This window comes from Sarcophilus harrisii, chromosome 1, assembly GCF_902635505.1.
Source record: "Sarcophilus harrisii chromosome 1, mSarHar1.11, whole genome shotgun sequence".
In the NCBI taxonomy this organism is placed as follows: domain Eukaryota; kingdom Metazoa; phylum Chordata; class Mammalia; order Dasyuromorphia; family Dasyuridae; genus Sarcophilus; species Sarcophilus harrisii.
The window spans coordinates 694,696,830-694,721,541 of NC_045426.1; the positions used below are offsets into that span (position 1 = coordinate 694,696,830).

The window sequence follows — 24,712 nt, forward strand, 5'->3', positions numbered from 1 at the left end:
TTGGAAATCAGCCTATTCATCATTACGTATAAAATAGTAATATTCCATTACATTCATATACCATAATTTATTCAGTTATTCACCAACTAATGGTAATCAAATTAATTTCCATTGACATTCATTTTGAGTTCCGTTTTTTCCCTCCCCTCCCTTCCTTATCTTCTCCCCCAAACAGCAAGGAATCTGATATAGATTATACATGTACAGTACAAGAGTAGTGCTAGGAGGAAGGTATAAGAAGTTAGGAAGTGAAGAAAGGGGCAAATTTTTGAAAGGTTTGAAGACTGAACAAGAAGATTCTATATTTGGTCTTGAAGATAAATAGGAAGCCACTTCAGTTTATAGAATAGGGGCTTGGGTGATATGATTAAACTTAATTTTTAGGAAAATTCCATTAATGACTGAATGGAGTGTGATGACCACATTAGCACCCTGAATACCTTAAAATCAGCCAGAGTCAGGATAAGCAAAAGTCCTTGGTCTTTATTCTTGGTCTTTAGGGGTAAGATTGAATTGGGGGACGCGGAATCTCCATAACCTCCTTCTTCCTCATCTACCACCAAAGTGACCCTGGCTAGTTTTACTCCACCCCCTAGTCCCTCCTACAATTCTCTGTATACACCAATTATTGAGCCGGCACAGGATAGTGGGAAGGGCCATTTTCCAGGTATATGCTTATAGAGTATTGTGCAATCGGTAATTGGCCTTAAGTGCTCAGTTGTCCTCGGACCTCAGTGCATGAACTCAAGAGTTTCAGCCCTCTACAACAGAGGATAGATGGAAGTGGGGAGAAACCTGAACCAGCAGCTAGTACAGCAATCTAAGTAGGAGGTAATGAGGTATGCACCAAGGTGAGGTAGGGAGGCAGTCGGGAGTTGTTACAAAAGTCCAATCAACAGGTCTTGGCAATAACTTGGGTGTAGAAGTGAGAGAGATCAAGGCTGACACTGCAGACCTAGGAGAGTGGGAGAATGAAGATACCCTCAATAGTAAAGAAGAAGTTAGGAGAAGGGGAAGCTTTAGGGGGAAAGATAACAAGTTCTATTTTGGACATATGGAGTTTAAAATATCTATTGGCCATCTATTTGGAGATGCCTAAAAGAGCTGTAGATGGAGATGGAGCCAAAATGGTGGCGAATAGACCTGTCTTTATCTGAGATCCTCCCAGTCTCCCTCAGATCAACACCAGATCAAGTCTCTGAACTGGATTCAGAGTGACAGAGCCCACAAACAATTGGGCTGGAACCAATTTCCAGAAGAAGATCCTTTGGAAGAATTTCAAATAAAGGTCTGTTTCAATCAGGCAGGGGGAGAGGCTGTTGTAGGGAGCCCAGGGAAGGAAGCCAGGGTTTTGTGATGTCCTATACCAGGGAGTCTACTGGGGGACTCTTGGGCTGCTCTGTCCTACAGACTGCTGTTCTGGTGGATTGGCTGTTAGACATTCAAGATAGGTGCAGGGAGCAGGTGGTGAGCCTCTGAACTCCAAAAAAAATGTGGGGCCTGGTCACACCTACCCAGCACCAGAAGTCAATTAGCGGCACCAGCCCCCAGGCAACTTAAAGCATCTGTCACCCCTTTGCCTTAAGAGCAGACCTCAACCTTTTAAAAAAAGTGAGCAAAAAAGCAAAAAGAACACTGACCATAGGTAACTTTTTTGGAGAAGAGAAGAACAGACTTCAAACCCTAAGGATCCTAACGGCAAATCTATAGTGTTCTGGTTGGTTTTCTGGAGGTCTTGGGACCAGCCTTCATTTCAGTTGAATAATCACCACAAGAATAGGCAGGTGATAAAGTCCAAATGTCTTTATTGTCTCCTTGCCTGGGGCCCGGGGCTAGCTTTCTTGAGGTCCTCCGGAATGTGTCTTGGCTTCTGTGGGGGAGGCAGGAGGACCACCATGATAGTCTCTGCCTTGAAGTCTGTCTCAGTCGGAGAGCTTGTGCTCCAGCCTCCAACCACCACAAAAGGGAGAGATGAAATGAATCTCTGTAGCTGAGTTTGTCCCAGCTTATATGCAGTATACTGAGTATAAGCCAATCATTATATTGCTAGGAAACATTATGTTATAAGATTAAATCAATCATACTGAACTATTAATCACTATGCTAAACTAGATAACCATTGTTTTATCAATTCCACTGAGATAGCACTTTGTGAGAATCCTTGTTTCAAGTGCAGAGTTCTGGCCCATAACACAAATCATCTCCAGATAGGAGTTGGTCCCCATTTCACAAGGTTGTCTTGGAAGAATTCAAAAAAGATCTTAAAAGAGAGTTAGAAGAAAATTGGGGAAAGGAAATGAGAACTTGGCAAGAGAGTTTGAAAAAGGAAAAACAGAAATTATCTGAAGAAAAAGTAGAGAGGCAAGACTAGAATTCAGTAGAGATCAGGCTGAATAAATAGATTTGAGAATCATGAACAGAGACACAGTAATTCAATCCATGAGAACTAATGAGATCACCAAGTGAAGTCATATAGAAGGAGAAGACCTTTGAAGGACACTTCAGATTAGAGGGCGTGATCTGGAGGAGGATCCAACAAAGGACACTGAGAGGGGATTGATCAGAGAAGTCATAGAGCTTGAGTCAGTGCAACAAATTCTGAGAACATGATGATAGTAATAACTAACATTTCAATATGGCACTTACTATGTTCAGTGCTTTACTATGTCATTTGATCCTCACAATAATCTTGGGAGGAAGGTGTTGCTATTATCCCCATTTTACAGAAGGAAACTGAGGCAAACAGATTGGAGTGATTTGTCCAAGGTCACACAGTTAGTAAGGGTCTGAGGCCAGATCAGAACTCAGTTCTTCTGTTTGTAGACCCGGAACTCAATCCCCTTTGCTACCATTATCCCATCTCTGCCTCTAATGTACTCAGTGACTTAGACAAAATCCTCATGACCCATTTGGACCTTAGTAAGATGAGGGATTTGAGATTGCGGCCACTAAAGCCCCAATCTGTGATTCTATAATATCTCTGTGCTTCAATGTAAAAGGAAAGAAGGAGGGTCCATGGCCTGTAAGGTCCTGGTGAGCTCTATGTTTATGATCTTTCAATAAAGACCTCCTGTTTCTGTGTTCTTTCTACTGTATCACTGTAGCCAGATCTTGGTTTTCCTCTCTGTGTAATGAGGATAGTAACATTCATTTTTCAGCTACATACATTCTGGTGGTCATGGAGACACCAAGCACCTGCCTTTGAAGCTTAGCTGAAGCACCTCCCAGAAGCACCATGGCAGAAGTGTGCAGAGGGAGTCAACGAGACTTGGATTCAAGCCCTCTCTCTGACCCATGTTGGCTCTGGGACTCTGGGCAGATTAATTTATTTCTCAATACCCCAGGTGACTCTGGATTGCAGAACAAGTGCCATTCTGCACTGGGGGAGGTGGCTTGCTACCAGGAGTTTTCTATCACAAGACCTACAACAGATGCCCCAGAAGCTTTTGCTTTTGGGGGGTCTCCATTGTCTTTGGGGATGCTTACAATACAAAGATCTCTATGCCTTTGCTAATTAATGTTGTCACTGATTCAGGAGTGTAAGAGAAAGCAGTGGTGTTAAGCCCAAGGAGAAATGGGAGCCTGTAAATCATACATAAGGATCTCTGAAGGCTCAAAGGACTTAGAAAAGCACATAGTAAAACTAGTTGTGTTCTCTCATATTTTTGTTTTATTTCCCAATTACATGTCAGTATAGTTTCTTTCTTAGGGGTGTTGTAAGGTAGCCCACAGCCACTGACCGAGTGTTTAAACAGCTCTGATCTAACCTTTCAGTTCAAGCTCTCAAGCATTTATTCAATACTGAGAGTGTGCTAGCTGGGAATAGGGAAGGAGATGGCAATATGTAAATAGTACTGGTACAAGACAAAGGAAGGGAAAAGGAGAGAGAGAGAGAGAGAGAGAGAGAGAGAGAGAGAGAGAGAGAGAGAGAGAGAGAGAGAGAGGGAGGGAGAGAGGGAGGAAGGGAAAGAGGAAAAGAGGGAGGGAGAGAAGAAGGGAGTGAAAGGAGGGAGGAAGGGGGAGAGACAGTGGAAGAAGTGAAAGAATGAAGGAGACCAGGGGATTGAGGGATGGAGGAGAAAGAGAAAATGAGAAAAGGAAGAAAAGGGGGAGAAAGGGAAGGGTAGAGAGGAAGAAAGGAAAAGATTTAGAGAGACACACATGAAAGAAGCAGTCAGAGGCAGAGAAAGAAAGTCACACAGAGATAGAGGGGGATAGAGGAGGCAAAAGGAGGGATGAGAAGAAAGAGAATGAGAAAGAGAAAGGAAGAAAAAGAGAGCCAAAGAGAGAGAGGAAGCCAGAGCTGAAAGAGAAAGAGAGGAGGGAAGTAATGGTGGGAGAGAATTAAGAAAGGAGGGACAGAAAGCAAGTGAGAAAAGGGAGGGAGAGAAAGAGAGGAGAGTGGAAGAGAAAGAATAGGAGGGAGGGAGGAACCCACAGAAAGAGGGACAGAGAGACAGAAACAGAGACAAAGAGAGAACATTAATAACTAGGAAAGGAAAGAGAGAGGATTCCTCCCTGAAGGGTCACCTGAATGTGAAGAAAATCAGATTTTAAGTGAGTAGAGATGAGAAAAGAATGTATTCCAAGTTTTCCCTCCAGTGAGGTCCCTATCCTAATCTGAATGAGCCTTAGAGCAAGGTTCTTGTCTCTCCTCTTGTAGAGCTAATATTTAGTGGGTTGGAAGAGAATTCTCCCCTCCCCCCCCAAAGTAATTGGAGCTTCTAGTCAACTTGAAGCTAAAAACCTATGGCTTTCTGTTCCCTGTAGGCTCTGTAGGCTCTGTAGGTTCCCTGTAGGCTCAAATAGTAGTAGTCTCATGTTTTTAGGACACTACTCTTCTGGTTCTCCTACCTGTCTGTTTTCTCCAAGCTCTTCCTTCTTCCTAAGATTTCTACAGCTGTCTAGGGTACCACATCCTCTCAGTCACTCAGCTTTGTAACTTAAGTGTCATCCTCAACTGCTCTAAGTCTCTCCATCCTCTCCCTCTCCAATACTAAGTCCTACCATTTCTCCCTTTATATCTTCTCTGAACTATGGCCTCCTCTCCCTGCTCCCCACCTCATTCATATCTGGATTATTGCAGTAACCTACTGGTTGGCTATCCTGCCTGATCTTTCCCTGTTCTGGTCCATCCTTCATTCAGCTGTCAAGTAGTCTGTCCTCTGGACCCATGTCTGGAATGCCTCCTTCTTTATCTTCATCACTATTGATCCTTTGTATCCTATAAAGCAATGTGCCACAGTGGGCAGTGTAGGGGCCACAGTCAGAAGATTCGGGTCCCAAATCTTGACTATTTCCTCTAAGACCTCCTGGATCTTACCTAGCTCAATCTGGGCATTGATCCTGGGTCCTTTTCTTAGGGAAATTATTTAGCCTCTCTGTGCCTCAGTTTCCTCATCTGTAAAAAGAGGGAATTGGACTTCTAGTTCTAGATCTATGACTCAGCTCAGCTAGGGCTCTCCAGAAACCTTTCTTGGGTTCCCTTAGTTGTTGATGCTGTCTCCCTCCTTATAATATCGCCCTTCCTTTATTTCTGCACATGGTGTATTTCATCACCCCCTCCTTCCCCCCCCCCCACCCCAGACTGCAAGCATCTTGAAGGCAGGGATTCTGGTTTTGTTTTATTTTTTTTTTCTGAGAAAAAGATACAAATCATGTACTTAATAGGTGATTGCTGATGGAATGGAATTATTCTTATTGGAACAAGAAGGACGAGGGCTTGGCAAGGGGAGGGAGAAGGAAAAGATGGCAACTTGGGCTGTGCACGAGCCAGTGGTCCTGGCTAACCAACCTTCCCTAGGATTTGCAAAGGACTGAGGGTAGCGGCGTCCTAGGGGGCAGGGAGGGGGGTGGATGGATCTGTCAAAGGAAGCCATGGGCCTGTCATTAGCCAAAGCAACCTCCGGTCCCCAAGGCTTAAGAAATAAAGGCTGATTGCAGCAAACCGGGGCTCCTGCCTTTCATGCTAATTTAATAAATTGCTCACTGGAGGGGGGTGGGGAGGCCGCGCGGGGGCGGGGTGGTTGGTGCTGCAGCTATGCGGTGCACCGACAGCCCCCCACTCCACCCACCCTCCCAGACCTGGAGCAAAAAAAAAAAAAAAAAAAAAAGAAAAGAAAAAAGAAAGAAAAGCCCATGAGTCTTCTCGCCACTGCGGCTGTGACCTCATCCCGGAGCGGCGCATCCCGGGGGGCCATGAGATCATGAGAATGCCAAAGCTCTCCGAAGGATTCGATTTGTTGAGAGCAGTGGGATCAGGACGACAGGCTGACGGAGTGATCTCATCCCCGGGACCGGGGGGAGGCACCGGCAAAGGCTGGCTGCGGCCCAGCGCCGCTCTGGGCTGAAGGGGATTAATGACCAGGGCCGGGGATGACATCACCAGTGGTACCCCGGAGCCAGCCTCGCGCCCAGCCAGAGTGGGGGGCTCTCCCCTTTTCTCTCTTCCCCCTCCTTTCTTTCCTCCCTCCCTCCCTTCTTTCATTCCTCCCTCTCTCCCTTCTCTTTCCTCCCTCCTTCACTTCTTTCGTTCCCTCCTTTCCCTATTTTCTTTCCTCCTTCCCTTCTCTCCTCCAGCTTTCCTTTTTTCATTCGTTTCTGTCTCTCCCCTCTTGCTTTTTCTCTTTTTCATTTCTTCTTTCTTTCCTCACTCTTTACCCCGTCCTTGGCTTTCTTTCTCCTTCTCTTTCTTTCTCCCTCCCTCTCTCTTCTCTATCCTTTCTTTTCTCCTTCCTTTCTTTCATTCCTCCCTCTCTCCATTCTTCTTTTTTTTCTCACTCTTGCTTTCTTCCTCCTTTTCTTCTGAGTCTCTCTCCCCCTTTTATCCATCCTTTCTCTGTGCCATCTTTTCTTTTTTCATTCTTTTTTGTCTTTCTTCCCTTACTTTTTCTTTCTCTTCATTTTCACTTCTCTTTGTTCTTTTCTTACTTTACCAGATCCTTGCTTTTTCCTTTTCATCTGAGTCTCTCTCTCTCTCTCTCTCTCTCTCTCTCTCTCTCTCTCTCTTTCTCTCTCTCTCTCTCTTCCTCTTTCAATCATTGCTTTTTATCTTGTCTCTTCGCTCTCCTTTCTTCTTTTCCCTTTTCCTTTTTTTCATTCTTCTCTAATTTCTCTTCTTTTTCTTCTTCTCTATATCTTTATTTACATTTGTCTACTTTTACTCTTCTCTCTCTGCCTTGCTCTTTCTCTTTGTTTTGCTTTCTCTTCTGTCTTGTTCACGCTTTTCTTGGTCTTGCTCCATCTTCTCTTTGTCTCTTTCTGACTATCTCTGTCTCCCTCCCTCATTCTGTTTCTTTGTGTGTATCTCTGTTTTTGACTATATCTCTCTGTCTCTCTCTGTTTGTCTCTGTCTCTGTTTCTCTTTCCATCACTGTCTCTCTCCCCTTTGCTCTCTTCTCCGTCTCTCTCTCTCTCTCTCTGCTTCTCTTTGTATGTCTTTCTCTCTTCCTTTCTCTCTCTCTTTCCCTCCTTCCTCCTTCCCTCCATCTCTGCTGCCTCCCTCCTCCCTCTTTCTGTCTCTCCCTCTCTCTGTCTCTGTCTCTCCCTGTCTCTGTCTCTGTCTCTCACTGTCTTTCATCTCCTTTTCATTTATTCTCTTCTCTGTCTTGCTCATTCTCTTCTTTATCTCTCCTTTTTTCTCTATGCCTTTATAGCTCTCTTCTCTGCCTCATCTATCTTGTTTTTCTCTGTGTATCTCTGCCCTTCTCCACCCAACTTCCTTGACACCCACCACCCACACTTTATCAACACTTGGGAGACCTGTGAACACCACTAAGCTCTCCTGCTGGCTTTCTTTGACAGTCCTCACTTGCCATACCATTTTCTTCTGGATCCTGTTTTCAGGATGTCAAGTGAGCAAGTCTAAATGGAGGGGAGAAGGGGGAAGGGAAAGGGACATATGTCTTTTAGATATGGGGAAGATATCAGTTAAGTCCCAGGCTCATCTTTTCTTCCATCTGTGTGTCAAGTTGGAATAATTTTTCAGTGTGAAACAGATAAATGCATCAGTGCTGGGTTTCTTGGGAGTAGGGAGGTTAAGGACTTCACTTGCTCCTCTCTCCTTTGCAACACTGAAATAACAAACAAGAGGTTGGAGGCCTCCTCTTGTACACAACCCCAGGAAAACAAGCCCTTGTTTTCAGGACATGGCTCAGGCTGAAAATCCTTGAATATCAAAGCAGGAAACACAGCCCCCTCCCCATTGAAACTCCCCACAATAACAAGTGAGGGCAGTCAAAATAAACAAGAGTAGGGTTTAGAACTCAGGAAAGAAAGGCTGAAGGAATGACCTCAGAAAAACTTTTCTTTTGTAAGAAAGAAGTTTGAGAATGAGTAAGTGTGGATATCTTAGAAATAATTCCTTAAGTATTTTCTTATTTAGAAATTATTTTTTTAAAGTTTTAGAGCTGGAAGAAAACAGAGAACACAGAATGTCGACCTGGGAGGGCTCTTACGACAGGGAATGTTAGGACTGGGAGGGATTTTAAAACAGAGAATGTCAAAATTGGATGGATCCTGAAAACTCTAGAGATGTCAGGGCTGGAAGGTACCTAAAATTTTTTAGCAAAGGTACTCATTTTACAGGTGAGAAAACTGAGGTTCAGAGAAAAAAAATGAATTATTTGTACAAAGTTTCAGCTGGTTAATAGGATAAGATCTTTTTAGCAAAATTTTGCAATCATTACTAATAGATTTTTCCCATTTAAAGAGCCTCACTTAACATAATATTAAATTAGTTCCGTTTCTAGTAATTATCCCAATATTCACAGCAACGCAGAATCTTACATTTTGGAGAGATACACCTGCCTACTACTATATAAGAATCCATTCCAAAATCCTTTTACAAGCTCCAATTTCATACGCCATTTTTAGAACATGTTTCCTAATATTGAGCCTAAATCCACCTCTTTGCAACGTGTACCTCTTCCCTATAAGTAAGACAAAATCTAATCTCTCTCCCATGTGACAGCTTCCAAATACTAGAAGATGCTATTATGTCATCACCTATGTCTTTTTTTCTCTAGGCTTAACATCCCCAATGTCTTCTCCCACATGCATGATCTTTAGTTCTTTCCTCCTTCTGGTTATCAAAGTCCAGTTTATTAATGTCCTTTTTAAATTAAGCATCTAGAAATGACCACAATACTCCAGATACTATATGCCTGGGGCAGAATATAGTGGTACTATCACCATCCTCCTTCTGGGTACTAATCTCCTTTTAATGAAGCCTAAGATATTGTGAACTTTTCTGGGTGCATGTCACAATTTTGATTCATAATGATTGACTTTGCAGTATGCTAAAACCACAAGATCTAATTTTTCTACTGTAACTTTAATCTAGCTCCCATCTCCAAGAAGCAACTAAGCAGATAGATTTAGAATAAGGCAGACCAGACTGTGTGATCCTAGGAAAATCATGTGACTTCTCTCAGCCTCAGATTCTTCACTTATAAAACAATATAGTTATACTCAGTCACTTCTGAGATTTTTTTTTTCAATCATTGATCTGGAATCTTCTGCATCTGTATTTGTATATAGTAACTTTAAGATCCTGAGAAGTTTGTATATTCCTTAATATTTCCTATCGAAAGTTGCCACTGGTTAGTCATATCTAATTTTCCCAACGTTCTTAAGCTCTGTTTTCCATCTCCCCATCCTATATCTCTTAGCCTAAGTGTAGAATTTTAGAGTTATCCCTACTGAATTTTATTGCATTCATTTTTACTCTTTGTTAATTTTTTTTTGCATCCTGGCATTCAGCATATTAGTTGTCCCTACCAACTCCAATACATTTATAGATTTAGCAAGCCAGATTTCTATGGCTTTATCCATATCATCACTAAAAGTTTTCAGAAGAACAGGGCCAAAGATAGACCTCTGAGGTACTCCACTAAAGGCCTTCTTTCAAATTGGCATCAACCCATTAGTGCCTACTTGTGAGGTCTGTGATTCATCAACTTCTGAATTTACATAACTATATTGTCATATAGCCCACACTCTCCATCTTATTCACTCGGATAATGTAAGAGGCTGGGTTAGTTGCAGTGGTGAAATGTTAATATACTCTTGCCTACCAATATAATAACCCTGTCACAAAAAAAGGCAGTTAGGTTAATCTGAAACAGTTATTCTTGAGGAAAGCCACGCTATCTTTTAGTAATTGTGGCTTTCCTTTCTAAGTGCTCATACGCAAACCATCTATTCCATGATATGCTCTAGTAAAATTGATTTTGGCTCACAGTTGATAGATTGAATCTTCTTCCTTTTTCAATGATTGGGATAATTTAACCTTTTGTCAGTTCTGTAGCTTTTTTCCTGTTCTCCAATGTCTCTCAAAAATCATCAAGACCAGTGTCTATAGTCAAAGAATCGAGATCCAAATCCTGACTCTTTACTCTTTTTGTCACATTTGTGCAAGTCACTTAATCTTCTGAACCTCATTTTCCTTACCTGTAAAATGAGAGAACTGGGTTAGAGTTAGTTTTTGGAATACTTTTTAGCTTTAAATCTGCTACCATTTTACAAATGTTCCTGGAACTGGGGACTGAAGAGAAATTCATTTCACTTGTTCAGAATTTCTGTTTTAAAATGGATGAGTTGGCAGGTGCCTTGGGATGTAGGTCATACAGATCCAGTCGTCTGAGCTCATTGGGTGTAGGTGGATATTTTTTAATCAGTAAACATTTATGAAGTACCTACTTTGTGCCAGACATTGTGCTAAGTGCCAAGGATACAAAGCAAAACAGAAGGATATGTCAAAGAGATATGATCAAATGAAAACAATATGCAAACCGTTATGTACAAAGAAAGAAAAAACATAATGAAGAGAGGAAAGGCATTAGAATTAAGAGGGATCACAAAGGCCTTCCTATAGATGGTGGGATTTTAACTGAGACTTGAAGAAAGCTAGGGATGCTCTTACCATTTCCTTACTTTTCTTGGGTTTCTGCTCTGTTAACCATTTTTGTTCCATCCTTCTTTCTTCAAAGATCATTCTTTATGGAATGCAGAAAGATTGAGAATTGATACTAGTTTAACATCAAGTTCAGGATTTCCCAATAAAATTTTTTTTAAACTAAGGAAAACTAAGAAGCTTGTAAAAGCTGATGCAGAGTGGAGAAAGCAAAACCAGGAGGACAATTTATATTCAAAGATCATAATGTTGTAAAAAACAATTTTGAGAGACTTAAGAATTCAAATTAAAAAATTTAAAAGTAAAAAAAGAATTCTGATCAACCACAGTTCTGGAAAACCTTGTGATCAAAGAACATGCTGCTTTCCTCCTGATAAAAGGGTAGGTGAATGTACTCTGGGAATAGACCAAAACATTGTTTGCACATAACTAATGAGAAAATTAGTTTTGTTTAAGTATACGTATCTGCTACTAAGATTTTGTTTATCTTTCTTTTTCAGTTGAGGGAACGAGGAAGAAGATAAAATGGATTTTATTTAAATGAAAATAATGTTCAATTTTTTTAAAATAGTATTTAAATTTTTTAAGAGACTAAAGGAAGGAATGTACAGAGCTAGGAAGAAATGACGTTAGCCTAGACCTGTAAACTTAAGTCTCAAAGTTCCAAGAACTTTGTCTATGTCTAACCCATAGAGAGAGCAAGACTTCCCCATCCCCATACAACATCCCAAGAAAATCATCATCCAGGTTCTGTTGAAAATCCCTGGAAATGGAGGACTCAAACAGCTTTGGAATCAGCCCATTAGACTTCTAGACAGATCTTATTAAGGGTTTCTTCTTTTAGAGTCAATTATATCTTCCTCTGGCAAATTATCACAGTTCCTTCAATTCATTTTCATGCCTCTTTTCATTTTTCTACAGTTTTAAATTTTTTCCCATCCCTCACCCAGTGAAAAGGCAAGAAATGAAAAGGCAACATATGAAATCACACAAAACATCTGTACATTAGTCATGTTCTAGGGTAGGATGGAGAGAGGAGGAAGCAAGAAAAATAAAGAAAAAAAATATATGCTTCAATTTGCCCTCTGAATCTATTCATTCTTTATCTGGAGAGAAATAGCATTTTATACCATGGGTCATTTTGGAGTTGTAGTGGATTATTATATTAGCCAGAATTACTAAGACTTTCACAGTTAATTACTTTTAGGAATTTCTGTTAATGTGTACAATGTACTCTTGGTTTTGCTCAATTCACTTTGCATCAATTCATAGAAAGCTTCCCAGGTTTTTCTGAAACCATTCCCTTCATCTTTTCTTACAACATACTAGTATTCCATTCATATACCATAATTTGTTCAGCCATTTCCCAATTTACAGGTATCCTCTTCATTTCTTATTCTTTGCTATCACAAAAGGAGCAGCTACAAACATGTTTTGTATATATAGGTTCTTTTCCTTTGCTCCTTTGCCTCTTTAGGGTATAGACCTAATAGCAGTATTACTAGATCAAAGAATAGGTATAATTTTATATACTTTGGGGCATAGCTCCAAATTATTCTTCACAATGATTTGACCAGTTCACAACTCCACCAATGTTGCATTAGTGTCCTTTTTTCACATCTCTTTCAATATTTGTCATTTTCTTTTTCTGTCATGTTAGCCAATCTAATATGTATAAGGTGGTACCTCAGAGTAGTTTTAAATTACATTTTTAATCAATAGTGATTGAGAGCATTTTTCATATGACTATTGATAGTTTTGATTTCTTCCTCTGAAAACAGTCTATGACCATTTATCTCTTACAAAAATGGCTTCTCTTTTTTTTAAATTGAATTTAAAATTATTTTTAATTTAAAAATTAAATTATATTTTTAAATGTTTCAGATTTATTTAAATATAAAATATATTTGAGTAATGAGACCTTTATCATAGAAACTTGCTGTAAAAAAATTCCCCATCTTGCTTTATTTCTAATTTGGGCTTTATTGGTTTTGTTTCTATGAAATCTTTTTAATCTTATGTAATCAAAATTATCCATTTTGCCATCTATGAAAAATATAATTAGAAATATGATACTATTAGGCCCCCTTAAATTTTTTTTTCATTGATTCCCTTGATATCTTTGATCTTTTGTTCATCCAGATGAATTTTGTTAGCTCTATAAAGTAATTCTTCAGTGGTTTGATTGGTATGGCACTGAATATTCAAATTAATATAATTAATTGTCATTTTTATTATGTTGTCTTGGCCTATCCTGAGAAATTCATATTTTGCAAATTAAGATAACTCTTAGGTACCACTACACATTTCTCAGATTATCTAAGATTATAGGAAAAAATGGATTTTTAAGGGGAGTTTCTCTATCTTTTCCTGCTATGTTCTATTGGTAATCTAATAGAAATACTGATGATTCATATGGGTTTATTTATATACTGCAATATTGCTAAAGTTGCTAATTGTTTTGACTAGGTTTTAATTGACTCTCTAGGGTTTTCTAAATGTGCTATCATATCATCTGTGAAAAGTGATGTTTCCTTATTGCCTCTGCTTATTCCTTCAATTTCTTTTTCTTGCTAATTGTTATAACTAGCATTTCTAGTACAATAGTAATGTTGATAACGGAAGTCCTTGCTTCATCCCTGTTCTTACTGGAAAGGCTTCCAGTTTATCTCCATTATAAACAATGCTTGCTCTTGGTTATGATAGATATTATTTATTATTTTGAAAGCTTCATTTCTTCCCCTGCTTTGCAGTATTTTTTAAAATAGGAATGGGTATTATATTTTGTCAAAATTCATCTATTGATATATAATCACATGACTTTTATGGATTTTCTTTTGATACAATTATGTTCATAGTTTTCTTAATATTAAATTAACCCTACTTTCCTGGCATAAATCTTATCTGATCATAGTACATGATCTTTAAGCCACATTGCTGTAATTTCCTTGACAGTATTTTATTTAAAAATTTTTACTTCAGCATTGATTAAGGAAATTGGTCTTTAGTTTTCTGTTTGTTTTGGGATCTCCCTGATTTAGATATTAAAACCATATTTGTATTATAAAAGTAATTTGATGGGATTTCTTTACCGTTTTCATTTAAAAAAAAATTCCTTGTTCTTTAATTTTTTTCATGGAATCCGCTTGTAAATCCAATTGGTCCTGAGGGATTTTTTTCCCCACATGGAGCTCATTTATAACTTGATTCTTTTTCTAAGATAGAGCTATTTGTGTATTCTATTTCCTCTTCTGTTAACCTGAGCAATTTATATTTTTGTAAATATTCATCCATTTCATTTATATTGTTAATTTAATTAGCATATATTTAGACAAAATAGCTACTAATGATTGCTTATATTTTATCTTCATTGGCTATGCATTTATCCTTTTCATTTTTTATAGTCATGACTGGTTTTTTTCTTTTAAAAAATCTAATTATTCAATAATTTATCCATCTTATTGTTTGTTTGTTTGTTTACAAAATCAGCTCCTACTTTTATTTATTAGTTCAATTGGTGGGTGCTTTCAATTTTATTGCTCTCTCCTTTGATTTTCAGGATTTCTGTTTTGTTATTTGAGAATTTTCAGTGTTGGTTTTCTCGTTGTTTTGTTTTAAGTAGTATGCTGAGTTTGTCGTTCTGTTCTTTCTTTTTTATTGATGTAAGCATTTAGAGATACAAATTTTCCCATAAGTACCACTTTCATCACATCTCACAAATTTTGCTGTTATCTCATTGTCATCATTATCTTTAATGAAATTGTTGACTGTTTCTGTGATCTGTTCTTTGACCTATTCATTTTTTAAAAATTAGATTACTTAGTTCCCAATTGGCAAGCATGAATTTGGCATTTGAACAATATGACCAGCCCAATGGAGTTGTACTCTCTGCAATAGAGTTTGAATGCTTGTCAGTTTAGTTTGAGAAAGGACCTCAGTAGCTGGTTTCTTATCCTTCCAGGTGATCTTCACAATCTTTCTAAGACAATTCAGATGGAAGCAATTCAGTTTCCTGGTATGGCACTGGTAGACTGTCCAGGTTTCACAGGCACACAACAATGAGGTCAGCAACAGTGGTTCTGTAGACCAGTTTGGTAGCCAGTCTATTATCTCTCCTCCCCCACACTTTCCTTTGGATCTTCCCAAACACTGAGCTAACTCTGGCAATGCATGTGTCAACCTCATTATTAATTTATTCATCCCTGGAAAGTATTCTACCAAGATAAGTGAATTTATCCACAGCATTTGAAACTTCACTGTTTGCTGTACCCAAATTCCACATTTGGATGGCATGGTGATGGCTGTATTTTCTTGGTGCTAATTGTTCGGCCAAAAAGCATAAGCAGCAGAGAATCGATCAACAATTTGTCACGTCTCATCTTTGGAAGTTGCACTAAGTGCACAATCATCTGCAAACAAAAAACCATGCGCCAACACTCCGTCTATTTTAGTTTTGGCTTATAGTATTTTCAAGTTGAAGAATTGACCATCCGTGCAGTAGCTGACTTTGATGCCATGTTTGTCCTCAGTAAAGGTGTTTGACAATATGGCTGAAAACATCATGCTTAAAAGCATGTCTCACTCCATTGGTGACTGGAAAGCTTGAGTGTTGTCCATTGTCCAAAACCCGGGCAAGCACGCCATCGTGAAATTGACAGAGTATTCTGATGAGCTTCTCTGGGCAACCTCTGTTGGGATAAGCACTAATCCTCAGAAAGCTTTCCAAGACGACTAGCTGATATCAGTTCTTGGCATTTTTCACCCCTCATTCTTCCCTATGGGGTGAAGAGGAAAAAAGCTAATCCTTCTTCTCCATGACAGCCTTTCCAAGACTTGAAGAAACCTTTCTTTTTCCCTTTGAACCTTCTCTTCTTCAGTTTTGGTATTTCTGATACCTTACTAGACCAGATATGGCATAATCTTTCAAGACCTTTCACCATTCTCATGGCCCTTTTCTGAACAATGTAAATTCCTTGTGTGATGTCCATAGAGCTTAAGAGACATAGTTCTAGGTATTAATGCTATATATTATATTAAAAGAGACCATTAGTATTCTCAAATCCCACTCATGGTAGTGAGCTCACAACTTATATGTCCTTGGGAAAATAGATGTCCCAAAAGATGACCATCAACTCTGCTTGATTAATAATTAATGAAAAAGTGATTATGATAATGAGATGTGGGCTCATTCTAAAGAGGGTCTTGGGCTTACCACCCAAATCCTGGTCAAAGAGATTTGTCAATATACATATCAAAGAAGGAATCCACTTCTACCTCAGACTTGTCAGACCAACCCCAAGAACAATTCACCAGTTCTCTCAGCTAGGATGAGTAAGTTTTCCCAAGATTTTCTAGTGATTTCTGGATAAGGAAAATCCTTTCATCTTAATTCAATAATTGTTTATTAATAAAAAATAATCATTTCTCTCACTAGTCAACCCCTTTTTTTCAACTTCCTCATTTCTTATTTTTTCTGCCATTTCTCATATAGTCTTAGAACTGAATTCTCTCAGCTAAGCTGAGTAAGTTTTCCCAAGATCTTCTAGTGATTTCTGGATAAGGAAAATCCTTTAATCTTAATTCAATAATTGGTTATTAATACAAGAAAGAAATAATCATTTCTCTCACTAATCAACCCCCTTTTTTCAACTTCCTCATTTCTTATTTTTCTGCCATTTCTAATAGTCTTAGAACTAAGTTCTCTCAACCAGGTTGAGTAAGTTTTCCCAAGATTTTCTAGTGATTTCTGGATAAGGAAAATCCTTTCATCTTAATTCAATAATTGGTTATTAATAAAAAAAAATAATTATTTATCTCACTAGTCAATCCCCTTTTTTCAACTTCCTTATTTCTTAATTTTCTGCCATTTCTCATACAGTCTTAGACCTGAGATTCTGTTATCATCATCATCATCATCATCATCATCATCAATAAAACTCATTTACTTCAAGGATCAATGATTTTACCAGTGATTATTCCTGTTACTACTGCAGGTTCCAACCCATCTACTCATTAGTGAGAAGATATTGAGAGTTGCTGGCGCCTCTTTCATCCAACCTAGTGACAATCCTTTCCCAATTTAACTAAGTTGGTCCTCAGACAACAGACAGTTGATGTTATTCTGGTGAAAATTCTATATGTGGTTGGTTCAATAGGGACCACAAACTTTTGATATAGCTTCAAGTTGAAATAGCAACATCCTCTGGAGAGAAGTGCCCCCCCCACACACACACACCCTCTGCTAGAGGTGTAAGGTTTCTATCCCCCTGAAATGTGATCTGAATGCCTGCTCCCTTCACCTTTTGATTTTTCCTGGGCGGCAGGCAGCCGCCGGGTGAAGGCAGTGGGCAGGGGTTGCCTCTCCCCAACACTAATCTCTGCCCCCATTAAGAGCCTGCTTAAGTGCTTCTAGATACTGATTAATGGCCTGTGGAGGGCTGGGAGCATCATTATCATGGGTGCCCAAGCCCCCCTGACACTGCCCTTTAGGTCTTTAACAGTAATCATAATTTATGCCTTTGATGTGGTTACAGGGTAAGTTCTATTTGGTGATTGAGGAGCTGAGCCAGCTGTTCCGGTCACTCGTTCCCATCCAGCTGTGGTACAAATACATCATGGGCGATGACCCCTCCAATAGCTATTTCCTAGGAGGGGTCCTCATCATCCTTTACAGCCTTTGCAAGGTAAGATGGGCCGAGGAGAGGAGACTTCCCATAACAGTAGAAACAGATGGTTCTTCTCCAGCAAGGAAGGAGGAGGGCAAGCCCCCACTGGATCGTTACCTTTATCTCTTGCCTATGAAGTGAACCATATGTATAGTGCCCATGAATCAAATTAGTCTGAATTATCCCCTGACACTGTGCCCTCCATATTTTTGCTTAACCTCAGAGAGCAAAGGGTAAAGAGGAAGGAATGCTCTTGATGGCAATACATGCTAGGGATTTCTGATTTGGATTTTTTCCCTTTAAACTACTGTAAGATTATGGTCCATTAACTGGGCCATTGATTTCATTAGAGCAGAGAACTCTCAGTGAGGAACTCCTCCTGATGCAGTGCAGGTCAGTACTTTCTCTACAACTTAGAATCTTGGACCAAATAGGACTTGAGCTGGGACCTATTGTTGGTGAATCGATGAGTGCCAGAATGATCTGGGTTCAAAGCACAGTCCTGACCCTTAAACCCCAAGATATCTTATGAGATTTCAGCAAAATTTACAGTCCTTTGAGCAGAGCACCCACAGGTAAGGGTATTATGATCCCCTATGGGGACAGAGGGAAGGAAAGGAAAAAAATGAAAAGGAGTCGTGTTGCCCAGATCCTTGATTGGCTCAGACTGAATGTAAATAGCAGTTGTTTTTGTTGTGTCCAGAAACCCTGAGTGTCTTCCTTCCATGATTATTTTTTTTCTAATTAGGTGAAGGAGGGCATTTTTATCTCATTTTTTCCCTTACCTAGCCTTACTCACTAATTAAACATTACCTCAATCAAACTGTGGCCTCTTAAAGACTTACTTAAAAAGGCCAAAGTCTCCTATTGCATCCAGGGCCATCTCCAGTTGTCCTGATTTATATCTCGTCATTGGACTCAGATGGCTCTGGAGGAGAAAGTAAAACAGGTGACCTTGCCCAGCCCTCCTTCACTTAACTCCAAGCTTTTGCAAGTTTTTGCATCCCCTCCTTGATGTCATGATTCTCTTTGAGACCCAATAACAAACAACAGAGTCTTAGAGAAATGCTCAGAACACTCAGGGGTTCAGTGACTTATCCAGGATCTCATGGCTAATATATATGTCAGAGAAACAACTTAAATTGAGGTCTTCTTGACTCCTAAGCTTGCTTTCTGGCTACTATACCACAATGCTTCATCTCTCTCCAAGTTTGTCAAGTGTAAATTGATTGTTCTTTTCCCATTGCCCCTCACATTCTTTTATATAGTTAAAAAAATGGAGAGACATGATTTCTAGCCTCATTTCTGCTACTGAGTCACTACATAATTTTGGACATTCCCTCTCTGAACATATCATCTCATCTGTAAAATGAAGAGAGTTGGGCTTGTTTGTATGACATCAGTGGATGACCTGAAGAAGGATTTGAATCCAGGTCTTCTTGACTCATTTCCTGCCTTCATGGAGTTTACAGAACTTAAGAGATTCCTAATGGGTTTACATCAATCAGAGGATCATCAGTTTAAAGCAAAAAGGGACCTTAAAGAAGACTAACTTCAACCCCTTAATTTTACCGAAGAAGAAACTGTGTCCCAGGGAGATTTAATGATTTGTACAAGATCACACAGGCTAGTGAGTATCTGAGATGGGATTTGAATCTAAGCCTTCCTAACTTCAAATCTCTACCTCATGGAGTTTCCAGCTCTCAAGAGAGTGCTTTGTGCATTAAGCCAATCAAGAGTGAACAAGGGCATTAATTAAAGCCCCTGCACAACTAGAATTGTATACCTATAGTATACTAGTTGTAGGCTAGGTGCTAGAATTGTACAGATTAAAACAAAACAGCCTCTGCCTTTGAGAATCTTACTGGGGGAGAGAGAGGGCAACAACATATACTCAAATGGGAAACATATACAGCACAGAGTCAGTATGAATGAGATAATGTGTATGGGAGCATTTGGGAAATAGTGAGCCCCACGGGAGACATCACAGAAGGAAATCACAACTTCTTTCCTAAAATCTAGGGCCATCATGGAATCTCTTCACTTTGTGTGTTGGAAAGTGAGCAGTTTGGGATTGCACATGTAGCACTGTGTAATCCTCCATTTTTAACCCTGCAAGGGTTCAAGTGGAATTAGATTCCCTGCCCCAGCCCTGTCCCAGGCTGGTGGATATAACCATCCTGTGGTTATAGAAAGCAGTTGCTCATCAGTCTTTCTCCTTTCAGTCATTTGACATCTGCGGCCGGCTGGGTGGAGTAAGGAAGGCCCTGAAGCTTTTCTGCACTTCTCAGGTGAGTCATATTCAGACAGAGGTCCACCAAAAATTGGGTGGCCAATTGGAAAAAATGTAGGTGCTCCCTCCCTTACGATGCTCCTAGGAAGTTTATGGAAATGACATGGATTGTAAGGTTCAGGAAACAGTGGCCACTGGTCAGAGAGAAGGTTCCAGCTCTCTTTATGAAGAACGTGCTAAATTCCAGGAACAATGCTAAGCTCGAGATGTACAAAGACAGAAGAGCTTACGTTCTGGTGGAAGAAGGGGACGTGTCGACTCCAGGTGGCAATGGGAGAGAAGGCGTGAGGGTGGGACGGGGAGAGATGTGACAACAAGAATGGCAGGCGTTTGTTAGATGTAACATTTAGCATCTATACTTAGTAGATGCTCATTAAGAGCAGAGCATTTCTGGGAAAGATACAAACCTCGGAGAAGAAACAGTATTTGCCCTTTTGGAGTTTACAATTCAACAGGAGGAAAAGATACAACATATATTATTATATACAATATTTCTTGATAATGTAATTGTTATTTTCTGATAACATATATTTGAGACTTGGGAAAGAAAGACAAATAGAAAACACTCCCTGTCTGTCCTCAAGAAGCGGCGATTCTGTTAAGGGAAATACAAATATGTATGCTGTATGTACACAGATCAGTGTATGTTCTGTAAGGGAAGTAGTAGGAAACATACACAAAGTCAATGTAAAATAATTTCTGAGGGGAGAGGACATCAGCATTGCCTTACTTAGGATCCTGGATTTAGAGTGCAACATGGGCCATCTAGTCCAATTTTTTCATTTTACAGATGAGGAAACTGAGGTAAACATGGTTAAATGACTTGCCTAGTATCACACAGCTAATAAGTGTCTGAGGCTGAATCTGAACTCAGAAGATGAGTCTTCCTGACTCCAGATTCAACACTCTATCCATTGTACTGCCTAGCTGCTCTAAGGCATGCCTACAAACCAAAATCAAGGATCGCAGATCCTGAAAATATTATATATGTACGCCTTATCTCGCTGTTAGAATATAAGTTCTTTAAACTCCTTGAAAGAAATGACAATGTCTTGTTTCCTTTGAATCCATAAAACCTAGTTTTTCCAACTTGTCTTCAATTTCCCCTTTATATGTTATTTTTCCCTAATAGAATGTAAGGGATTGTCTTTCTTTTTGTGCACTCTTGCCCAAGATGTTCATACATACATAATTTCTGGGGGGACAGAACATCAGGATAGCCTTACTCTAGGAGATGATTTTGATTTGAAGGTATGCCCTAGAGCAGCTATATGTACAGTGGATAGAGTGCTGAGTTTGGAGTTTGGAAGATTCGTCTTCTGAGTTCAAATCCAGCCTCAGATACCCACTAGCTATGTGATCCTGAGCAAGTCACTTAACTGTGTTTACCTCAGTTTCCTCATCTGTAAAATGAAAGGGTGGGACTAGATGACCCATGTTGGGCTCTAAATCCAGGATCCTAAGTACCATCTCCTAGGGCACATTAGGTTTTCTTGCACATAGTAGGCTCTTAATTTATTAACTGAATATTAAATGGGATGATTCAGGCCAGTTCCAATGATCTTGTGATGGAGAGAGCCATCTGCATCCAGAGAGAGGACTGTAGGGACTGAATGTGGATCACAACATAGGATTTTTACTTTTTTGTTGTTGTTTGCTTGCATTTTGTTTTCTTTCTCATTTTTTCCCTTTTTGATCTGATTTTTGGGGGCATCATGATAATTGTGGAAATATGTATAGAAGAACTGCACATGTTTAACATATTTTGGATTATTTGCCATCTAGGGGAAGGGATTGGGGGAAAGAGAAGGAAAAAATTTGGAATATAATGTTTTGCAAGGGTGAACATTGAAAATTATCCACGCATGTGTTTTGAAAATAAAAAGCTTTAATAAAAAATTTTAAAAGTAAAGACTCGTTGACTTGACTAGCACAGTGCCTGGCTTTCTGTAACAGCAGGCTTAGAAGGGAGAGATGGGCATGCAAAAGACAAATCAGCCAATCAATAAGCATTAATTAAGCACCAACTATGAACCAGATACTGTGCTAGGCATTGAAGACAGAAAGACTATGCTCTTAGGAAGCTCACATTCTATCAAGGAAAATAGCATGTTCACATTTAAGTAAATAGAAAATATATACGAAGTTATTTCAGGAGGGGAATATGACCCAGAGAGTAGGGGAGGGATCAGGAGAAACTTGATGGTGAAGAGAACGTTCAAAGTCTGCTTGGAAAGAAGTTAGAGATTCTAAGAGTTGGAGGTGAAAACAGCCCTTTAAACAGGGAGGCAGCCCTGCAGAGGGTGAGAGATGGAGAGGGAGGTAGTTCCAATCATTCAATCAATTGACATTTATTAAGGCCTGGTATCCAAGCCTGGAGAACAGCTTGTGCCATGTACATGTTGACAAGAGCTGGTCTTTACTATGAAAACCAGAGCTCTCTTTCCCCTTGTTCCATATAGAACTATGGAGCTCGGGCCACAAGCCAGCAGTGTGCTGAGGCTGGTGAGATCTGTGCCATTTGCCAAGCTGAGTTCCGGGAGCCTTTAGTCCTGATGTGCCAGGTGAGTGAAGGCCCCCTGTTCCCCAACCTGGAGGGAATCTTAGTCTTTCTGATCTGGAAGAGTGTTCAGGAACAATTGAGTCCATCATACTTGACCAGGAATCCCTTTTATACCATCCCACAGACACAGTTGTCCAACCTCCATCTGAAGGCCTCCAGAAGGGAGAGCCCACCTCCTCCTGAGTCAGCTCATCCCACTCTTGGCCAGCATGAGTTGTTAGGAAGTTTTTCTGACATCATCGCTAAATCTGTCTCCTTGCAGCTTCCCCCCTTGGCACCTGGGTCTGCCCCCTGGGGCCAAGCCTAGCTAATCTAATCCCTCTTCCATGTGACAGCCAGCCCTTAGAAGAGTTGGGTGAAGTCACAGGCCCTGGGGCCCTGTGTCATGTGAAGGGGGAGGAGGCAGCAGAATGACTTTGCTTGGGCCCCATGGGCATGGCGGTCCAGATTACCAATCCCCGGAGCTCCTGGAGAGGAGAACTGTGGTTCAGGGTCCTGCCTGTGGTCACAGGTCACATACTACAGGGGCTGGATAAGCCCCTTAGCCATTCCCTAAACTCCTGCTCCTTAAAAAAAAATTAGACATCCCCTTTTGCCTAGGTCTCCATTTTGAAAGATCCCCAAGCAAACTGAACACTCTTCCAGGAGTCCTAGTAGATTAATTCAACAACCTACTGTTAATTCAGTAAGCATTTATTAAGTACCTACTATGTGCCAGGCATGTACTGAGCTCATTATTCTCCTTGTCCCCATAGCATGTATTCTGTGAGGAGTGTCTCTGTCTTTGGTTCGACCGGGAGAGAACTTGCCCTCTCTGCCGCTCAGTTGCCGTGGAAACCCTGCGATGCTGGAAGGATGGTACCACCTCCGCCCATTTCCAGGTGTATTAGGTAAAAAGACTTTCATCGATGGAAGGGTGGAAAGACCCTAGAGGAGCAGAGACGTTGGAAAAAGTCCCTGGATCTTTATCCCATGTCAGTCTCATTTAATTGGTCTGTCCCCAGCATGGCCTTCTGTCCTTAGCCACGCTCTGTGAAGAATGTGCTGTTGAATAGTTACAACTATGGGTCCCTTCTGTGGGACTTTGTTTACCCCGGATCCAGATGAACTCACTTCCCCATCCTTCCCTCCCTCCTCCTCACGGGCTGATGAAATCCCCTGACCCTGACAATGCCCTTATCCCTTTTCAACCAGCCCTGAAGAATCTGACACCGTTCCATTCATTGCCCATCTTCCAGTTTTTCCTACCCCTCAGAAAATGGTAGACATTCTTGGTCACCTACCTGTAGACCCTCCAGGTAGGTGGTATGGTGTATAGAACTGAGTTTGAACGCTGCCCCAACAGACTCTAACCGTAGAACCCTGTCATTTTTGTAGCTAGCATATATCCTTTCTGAGCCTTGAATGTCTACTTCTGTAAGATGGGGATAATAATATCACCTACCTCACAGAGTTATCATGAGGATCAAATGAGATAACATAGAAAATACTTTGCAAACCCTAGAAGTCTACATTAGTAGAGTTCTAGTATTATTGTGTGTTCTAGTTCTAGTTCTAGTAGTATTATATTGTTATCTAGTTCTACTAGTTCTAGTAGTATTATGGTGATCTGCCTCCTGGACAGGGTTTGGGCTATCATCTGGGTCACTGGGGAAAAGGGCAAAGATGGACACAAGTGTTGGGAATTAAGGTTTTCATGAAAAGAAGCCACTGTCTTCCCCTCCTTCCCTGCCCAGTGAATCAGGCATGCACATACTCTATACTGCCCTACATGTTGACAGTGGTGGGGTTCACCTCACTGGAGCACTCCAAGAAGATGCTAGATGGCCATTTTGTCAGAAATCCTATAGTACGGATTCCTACATGAGTCAGAGTTGAAATAGATGGCCCTGGGGGCCCTTTCCACCCCTGAGAGCCTAAAAATGCATTGATCCTGGAAAATCGTTGAAAGCCCCATGGCCCACAGGCTCATAGGTGGGGCAACCTGTTGCCTGGATGTAGATGGCTCTCAACTCCTCCTCCAGCCACATACAGCTTTGTTCTCTTTTTCACATTCCTCCTTTCTTTTCCCATCCTCAGTCTTCCTCTGCTTCTTCTCCTCTTCCTTCCTTCCATAACTGCCTCCTCCTGTTCATATGTGAACCACCTTGTATCCATTTCCGTGTGAACGTGTCCTCTCCCCATTAGAGAGTAAACTTCTTGAGGGCTGGATTTTTGTATTCCCAACACTTAACAAAGCTGCTTGTTGACTGATTGGCCATTCCCCTTGCCCGGGC

General features: G+C 40.4%; 1 protein-coding gene across 3 annotated transcripts in view; it reads left to right on the forward strand.

Moving 5' to 3' along the window:
- RNFT2 (ring finger protein, transmembrane 2) overlaps positions 1–23,527 on the forward strand; it is a 72,354-nt gene extending 48,827 nt beyond the window's left edge. For all 3 annotated transcript variants that reach the window (XM_031948659.1, XM_031948660.1, XM_031948661.1), the window contains exons 8-11: positions 17,449–17,598; positions 19,806–19,871; positions 22,336–22,437; positions 23,192–23,527. In XM_031948659.1, coding sequence (XP_031804519.1) covers positions 17,449–17,598; positions 19,806–19,871; positions 22,336–22,437; positions 23,192–23,326 — 453 coding nt within the window. In that variant the 3' untranslated portion in view covers positions 23,327–23,527. The remainder of the gene's footprint in view (positions 1–17,448; positions 17,599–19,805; positions 19,872–22,335; positions 22,438–23,191) is intronic.
- The last annotated feature ends 1,185 nt before the right edge of the window (positions 23,528–24,712 follow it).